The sequence below is a fragment of the Cimex lectularius genome, unplaced genomic scaffold (assembly GCF_000648675.2).
Source record: "Cimex lectularius strain Harlan isolate CLEC.00 unplaced genomic scaffold, Clec_2.1 scaffold85, whole genome shotgun sequence".
Lineage (NCBI taxonomy): Eukaryota > Metazoa > Arthropoda > Insecta > Hemiptera > Cimicidae > Cimex > Cimex lectularius.
This window is the reverse complement of record NW_019392718.1, coordinates 17,110-25,368: the sequence shown is the minus strand read 5'-3', so window position 1 is coordinate 25,368 and position 8,259 is coordinate 17,110. Positions and strand designations below refer to the sequence as shown.

The window sequence follows — 8,259 nt, the reverse complement described above, 5'->3', positions numbered from 1 at the left end:
AGGTACAAACCTCAACCTCGTCAAACCTCGTCGACATTTCTAAAATACTATAATTCATATCTAAACTATGACAAGTGGTATCACATTTATTTATTATTTTGTTGACTAGGTTTAATGGGTAGTTGTTCCTTTTTAAATTTCTTTAAGTTTATATTTATTTTATGTGGTGATTAGTGACCGTTAATCGATAATTATTCCGAAATCGTGAGAAGCGGTCTGGTGTGATGTAGGTTTCAGAAAAACATTGTCTTTATCGTGCCAACGTTTCGATCCTTATTGAGATCATCTATCTGAAGATGATTTCAATAAAGATCGAAACGTTGGCACGATAAAGAAAATGGTTTTCTGAAACGTACATCACACCAGACCGCATGTCACGATTTCTGAATAATTTATATTTATTATATACATGAAATACAGGGTCACTTAAGATGAGTACTCGTTTTATTAAACTTTTGGCAACATTGACTTTACGATTAAAAGAGTGAATTGACAACATTTTAAAATATCTGCCTTGGTAATCCTTTTAAAAAACGACCTAATTTACTTTTGAAATTGTTGGTTTAATGTAGTTTATTACATCCATTACAGAAAAAACTGAAAAAACTTGTCTTAATTTCAACTTACACATGTACTTCGAGACCGGTTTTTTACGTGATTCTGTAATGTTAATCTAAGAAATAGAATGCTTTAAGTTAAAACAAATTAAAAAACTGGTTATTAATGAAATAATGTAATGTTGTAATATTTATTCAGGCCCTGATGATGGACTTATAAAGGCCGAAAGCTTGTCAAGTGATCACAGAGTCTACTTCTTTCTCTACCTGTCCAGAAACAAGATCCATACACATTAATCGTCGTGGTCGATTTCTTCTTCATCAACCTTATAGTTTTATTACTTATTGATTTTTTGGAGGTGGTGACGTAGGTTTTAGAAAAACATTTTCTTTATCATGCCAACGATTCGATTTTTATTGAGATCATTTTCAGGGCGCAAAGTGTTTGTTTTCCGTGTAGATGTGCCATTCTTGTCTGTCATGTTGAGAGTGCCTCCAAATAATCATTAGGTAACGGTCACTAAACACCACACATTTATGGTTTTAGTTTTGATATTAGAATTTTTACTTCATGGCTAGTTTACTTTAATCTTTCTACAATAAATTTATTTATTATTTTTGAAATATATCAGGGCAGAAAGCCAGAGTCAAAAGCCTCTCGTATCATCCTCAAAATTTACCAGTTATTAGTTTTTGTACATCAATTATTTTACAAAATTTGGGTTGACCGACTTGCTTTCTGTTCCACTGTCTTCTACAATTGTCTGTGTTTTTTTCTTTGAGATCCAGTTTGTTTCTCTTTTCAGATCATCTCATCGCCAATTTCTATTTCATCAATTTTAATTTTTTCTCATCTTCTTCCTGCCTTTCTTTCGTATTTTAAAGTCCGGTGGCTAATGCGGAAACGTAAAGCCAGAAAAAAAAAATTTCTCATCTTCTTCCTGCCTTTCTTTCGTATTATCAACATACCCCACTCCAATGGATATAACTCAGGTTTGCAAACCTTTTATTTTTTGCATGAATATTCCCCATTTGTAATTACACCCTTTAACCTCTTGCAAATTTTCCTAGATAGGGAAACCATTTTTGAATGTATTTTCTCATTTTGTCTGTAAAGATGATCAATTGTCACATATATATCGTTTCTTTTACCTACAGAAGCTTTTTTTTAATCCTGACAGCTTTTTCTGTTTTCTTTTGTCACGAGAACACTATTCTCATTATTTATCCTGTGGCCTGCTTTTCCGTATTGTTTTTCGAAATTGGGCTATCACTCTCGACGTTTCTCGTGGGATTCTACGAATAGGGCAGCGTCTCAGCGAATTTTAGCCCAGGTGTTTCCTGTGTTTATTATATAATTAGAATCTTGGCTACTTCTGTTCTAGCAATATACATATATGAACCTAGCTTATTTATCTGAACTATCTCCCTACTCCAAGAAAAAATATTTAGGCACAGAAAGATTTATTATTAATTAAACTGAAATTAATGTTTGAACTGCAGGTGTTTACATTAAAAAAGTGATTTAGTCTTACAAATTAAAAAAGTAGATTATTTCCTTCGTCTACGAATAAAAATAGCATATGTTTATTATTATTATGTATGAAAATGTGACATGCTTTTAAAATAAACAGAGATCGAAAGGCTAAGTGGGATTTAATATAAGGGAGAAAAGGTTTTGATAGTTTGTCAAAAACATTCCCCTTATTTGTTCAAGTTTAAACAGGGCAAATTTTCAATAAGTAAACTATGTTTAAGCGTGTTTTTTATTTTACCAATTAGTATCTTCTTTTTTTCTTGAGAGTAAAATAGAACAAAATTATATTTAGTATATTTAACAGAAACAATCTGTAAGATCATTTTTTTAAATTATGAAATATTTGTTATTTTAACGAAGAAGAACTGATGTTTAATAGTAAAACTCACTGTTTCCGACAGGCGTTAAATAAAGACTCGTTATATACGTATTTAAGATATTCTATTATATTGTTATTGAGAACAAGACTAGAATGGGTGTCAGGAGAACAAAAGCTCGTTCATCCTACTTCATTTTGATCCCTTACAGGATTAATTTTAGGTTATTGACGAATAGAAGGTTTAAAACTAGTCACTACATCATATTGTAGTTTAGAACAATGGTCATTTTGTGTTTTTTTTAATGCCCAAAAATGTAATAAAATGTAGTGAATGCAAAATATTAGAAACAGTTGCAATAAAGTTAGTGATATTTTGCTGTGCATAACTATTAAACACAAACTTGGTTTGAATTTTGTTATTACGTTTTATTAGGTAGTTGCTTATTTCATTTTAATACATCATGTTGAAAGTTATTGTATATTTTCTCTCTCACCCTCTCTTTCTCTCTCCCTCTCACTCTCTCTATCCCGTTCTTCTCTCGCTCTCTTTCTAGGGCTCTGTCTGTCTGTCTGTCTGTCTGTCTCTGCCTCTCACTCTCTCATTCTCTCTCTCTCTCTCTCTATCTATCAGTTTATCTATCTATCTATCTATCTACCACTCTCTGATTTTTATTTTATTTGATTTCTGATTTGTATTTGCCTGTCTATCTGAGAATGGTGGGCCCTCAGAATGGATCTTTCAACTTCATAATTTCTCCTTTCCCAATCGCTATTCTTCTTAAGACAATTTCTTTCTTTGATGTTTTCTAGTTCTATCTGCATAATTTTTCCTTTCTCTCTCTTCTCTTCCTCACTCAACCTTTCTTTCTCATTCCATCTCTCTCTCCTTCTTCTCTCTCTCTCTATCTATCTATCTGTTTATCTATCTATCTATCTATCTACCACTCTCTGATTTTTATTTTATTTGATTTCTGATTTGTATTTGTCTGTCTATCTGAGAATGGTGGGCCCTCAGAATGGATCTTTCAACTTCATAATTTCTCTTTTCCCAATCGCTATTCTTCTTAAGACAATTTCTTTCTTTGATATTTTCTAGTTTTCTGTACTAGTCTATCTGCATGTTTTTTCCTTTCTCTCTCTTCTCTTCCTCACTCAACCTTTCTTTCTCATTCTCTCTCTCTCTCTCTCTCTCTCTCTCTCTCTCTCTCTCTCTCTCTCTCTCTCTCTATCTCTATCTCTATCTATCTATATCTATCTATTTATATCTATCTATCTATCTCTATCTATTTCTATCTATCTACCTCTCTCTGAATTTTTGATTCCTAATTTTTCTTGTCTGCCTTTCTGAGAATGGTGGGTCCTCAGATTGGTTCGTACAGTTTCATAATTTCTATTTTCCCTATGGCTATTCTTCTTAAGACAATTTCTTTCATTGATGTTTTGTAGTTTTCTGTACTAGTCTATCTGTATGTTTTTTCCTTTCTCTCTCTTCTCTTCCTAACTCTACCTTTCTTTAACAAATAACGCACCCATTCTAGGAAATGAAGTATGATCAACCTTTAAAACTTTCTTTGCTTATTCAAAAATTTTCAATTTTCTATTACAGAGGTCGCTTCAAAACCAGGGTACCGGAGCAATCTCAGGTGGGAAGCACTCGGTTTTTCAAGCTGAAATGCTTTTGATGAATGCCATAGAAAATCTTAAGAGGTTACATTGACAAAAAATTCATATAAATTCAGATAGCCTATCTTATTTAAAAGCATTATCATATAAAAATATCTCATCATAACCAGACATTAAATATAATTGATTTTTTAGATTTTACTATTATCAGCAACTTTAATGTCTACTTATAACTATTTATTAAAAGCCTAAAGAACCAAAGGATTCTCCCTTTTTCGCAAGGCGTGGGTGGTGGCCTTTACGTTTTGACGTATTCACTTCTGGAAGGTGCTGTACATCAGCTTGTATTGATCATATGATATTCAATGTAAAATTAATTTCTGTTAGAAATAACATTTATAAATATTTAAGGTTTTGCGAATATTCTCTACTGATATAGTTCGTATTTAGCCTACGATATTATCATTTTGTAAAACCGTTCTGATTATTATTGAACCTGTTTCTATGTTTTGATAAAATTAAAATATTTTAGCTCAAAAAATATATTTTACAAAAACTTATTATCACATTTTGAATCGGGACGGATTAATAATACGTTCCCGCTTTAATTACAGGCAATGAGAATTCGTCAAGGTCCAACTTTGTAATGTCAGTAATGACTAAATCAGCGTGTTTTCTGAATTCTGCCGGTGCTTGGATGTCGGGGTACATAACAGTCTGGAGGCCGGCTGCTTTTGCGGACAGCACGCCGGCTTCACTGTCTTCGATCGCCAGGACGCTGATCGCCTTCTTGGGCTTCGGCTCGAACTTCCTCATGCTGCGCACGTAAGATTCCGGGTCTGGCTTACCGTTCTTAACCTCCGTGCCGTATGTGATGTGGCAGAACCTGTGCATTATGTCTTTCAAGTCCTTGTCTCTCGTCTTCCACGGAAAGGTGAATTCAGTGCTGCTCGTGTTCAGGGCGATCGGTATCTTGTTCAAAGACAAGTGACAGATGAGATCTCTGATTCCTTTGGTGATCTTTGCTTTAGGCATGAGGTCCCTGACGTGCTGGCGGACCCCGTGGGCGTAGACTTCGGGAGTCAATGGTAGATTGTGTTCCCTGACTATAAGTGCTGCAGCGTCTAGTTCTCTTCTTCCCTGTACCTTCATCCTCAGATCTAATGGGTAATGCTTCTTGAAGCGAGACAGGTACTTCATGTGCGCCTGCATGATAAGACGCTCCGAGTTTACCAAAACTCCGTCCAAGTTAAAAATGACGTGAGTGACCGGGGCGAATCTTTTATCTCCAAGCGGTTTGTGCATATCGGTGCATTTCTTTGGTGGTGGCGGCTGCTTTGCAAGTGTTGCTTTACATTCAAGACTAGCATAATTTCTTACCAATTCGGACTGATTTGTGATGATCGAATTTCCCAATATCCTTCGTGCAGTATTTGTAATAATAGAATGAGCCATTTTTTTTGTTTAATTGTGTGTGATCCAAACTTGAAATTTGACGCGTGTATGACTTGACTTTTTTTTTGTTATGACTGTTCCATTATCAGCTGGGTGTGTCATATTTTTATAATTTTAACACATATGTTACTCTTTTGCAGGGACCAAGTTATACTTTTTTTAAAAATTTTCAATAGAAATGGTCGAAAGTCAGCTAAACATTTTCCTAACATTATTCCTAAAATCGAATGGATGTCTACATATATATTCGTGTGTTTTTAACATTGGCTATCGTTTTTATTGTAATTTGTTCTTTACTACTCGAGTATTAAATACTACTCTAGTTATCTTTAGGGAAAATGGGCAGTTTAGGATAGCCAGGCAGAATTGGCGTATGCGTAGCTTAAAACAAAAAATGAAGATAACAATTAATTAAGGTTTTTAGTTGAGATGAAAAAAAGTTAATGGCACGGGAGGGATTCGAACCCACGACCTTCGGCTCGATACGCCGCTGCTCTACCACCTGAGCTATCGGGACCTCGATCCACTCGGACATCAACTCTCCATCTCAACCCCACCTTATGAGTTTTCCCTCCTTTTGCCATTTTTCAAATGTCGTGTAATCGGTTTGGATTCTCGACGACAATTGAAATGGCGACGGAGAGCTTTAGTGAAGTGTACTTCATTTTTAAATCATTGATTCACTATTTTCGTGGTCCGCTTGACCAATTAATACAAAACAATTAATTAAGGTTTTTAGTTGAGATGATGGATTGAGGTCACGATAGCTCAGGTGGTAGAGGAGCGGCGTATCTAGCCGAAGGTCGTGGGTTCGAATCCCTCTCGTGCCATTAACTTTTTTTTCATCTCAACTAAAAACTTTAATTAATTGTCTTGTATTAATTGGTCAAGCGGACCACGAAAATAGTGAATTAATGAAGATAACATTAAAATAAATTTATCGATACTTCAATCATTAACAGTATTGCTATATTCATACCTAAGTATATAATAGTTATATAATAAAAAATAAAACAAAGTATATATTAAGTATCAAATTAAAGGTGCCAATGACTAGAAATATCAAAGCATCAGGTTAAGTTACCACATTTGGTTTTTAATGGTTTATATTTCTCATGTAGCACTAAATCTGGTCTGTGAACGAATTTAACAAAAACTAATCCTCGATTTCCTTCGGAAAGAATTTCTGCAGCGAAAGCTAACAAAATGGTAAGCAATTTAAAAGAATGCGAAAGTTTGGACATGATCGGGAAAGTTGTTTTCCTATAAGATAAGATGAAATGCTTCAGTAGTGGGCATCTGGATGAATATGATTTATCGTTGAGAAAAGTTCACAGTGTCAAACTCTTTCTAATATATTTCCGACGACAAGATAACAGTACACAGCAAAAAATATTTTTCTCACATACATCACAGATAGTATGCAAGGCACAAACGAGTGATCGCTACGCGAAACGTTAATTTTAAGTGCCTCTCAGGTAATAAGATAGCCAAGATGTTCAAGTATCTTTGGTAGTCGATAAAAACTCCCAACGAAATGGCAAATCACAGTAGGAAATTGGAAAGAAGAGCTTGGAAAAAGCAATACCGAATCATCACTTAAACCAACGGTATCAATATTTATGAAAATATTAATGAATACTTTTCCACAGTTTTTAAGTGAAACCCGTGGCAATTGTGATTCGTTTTAAAGATATTAAAATCTGGGAATAGAATGCAATAAGATAGACCGGTATTCCAAGCACTGGCATCTGAGATAAGACCACGAATAACAAAGAACAAATTATATGTCATCTGGAACCGAGGGCATACAAAAGTATCCAGGCACGGGTTCTTATCTGATGGAACAATACTAACACCGAGGCAGGCAAAAACTAAAAAAAAGGCCAGCCTAAGTTCACAAAATGTTGCAGCTGCGAGGCCGGAATATACTTAGAATTGACAAAGGTTGCTTCTTATTTCTATTTGTTGTACACATTGCATAAGGAATTTTACTTGCTTCTAACTAATCTGAAACATCAATCTGAATGAGACTACTCGTCGATGACATGTTAATAATCGAATATAGAAGGTTTGCAAAATGAGCAGTACAAATAAGCTTATGCACATATGGCCTGGAGGAAGAAGAACCAGCGGAACATGTCTTCTGTTGATACAATCTGATGCAAGGTACGATTCTTCTGGGAGAGAAAAAATCTGGATGTAAAGGATACACAAGGTAGGTAACAAAGCTATGGGATCTGTTTAAAAGCTTTGAACTTAGCGAAGATAATAGATAATAAGAAGGTGGATGAATATTGGTCACAGTCGTAATGTCGTAAATAAGACGACAAGTCAAGCCTTACAAGTAGATCAGTTCAACACGAGTTCATCCTCCTTCTGAAACAATCCACAAGATTAGATAGTGAGGAATAACACGTCTGACAAAAAATACAATACTCAATGGCCGCCAAACAAAACACTCAAATTCAGAACAATGTGGTATAAGTAACATTCTAGCAATCTTCAGAACGACAGGAAGCTTGAAAGTATGTAATTCTGTGGATCTTTGTTCGCCTGATTTGCATATAATTGTCAAAATGATCTGATTCGATGCTATAGCAAAATAAATTATTGTACAATTGAACGAGCATTACTTCGCTTTCTTTTTCATGACCGAGGGCATTTTTGGAAGGAAAACGTAGGATCGCATTTCGAACTTGGCCAGTGTAAAGTGAAACATAAAAAGGGATATCCGCAGATGTTCTCATGCAATACTTGATTTAAAA

At 34.7% G+C, this 8,259-nt stretch overlaps 1 protein-coding gene across 1 annotated transcript; it reads right to left on the bottom strand.

Moving 5' to 3' along the window:
• Positions 1-4,562: 4,562 nt before the first annotated feature.
• On the bottom strand, positions 4,563-5,593 carry LOC106667337 (pseudouridine-5'-phosphatase-like). Its single transcript, XM_014395230.1, has one exon. The coding sequence runs from the start codon at positions 5,489-5,491 to the stop codon at positions 4,622-4,624; it is 870 nt and encodes a 289-aa protein (XP_014250716.1). The 5' UTR covers positions 5,492-5,593; the 3' UTR covers positions 4,563-4,621.
• Positions 5,594-8,259: the final 2,666 nt, after the last annotated feature.

What these genes read in the sequence shown, in the direction of transcription:
- LOC106667337 (XM_014395230.1), bottom strand. Translation starts at nt 5,491, where the DNA reads ATGGCTCATTCTATTATTACAAATACTGCACGAAGGATATTGGGAAAT.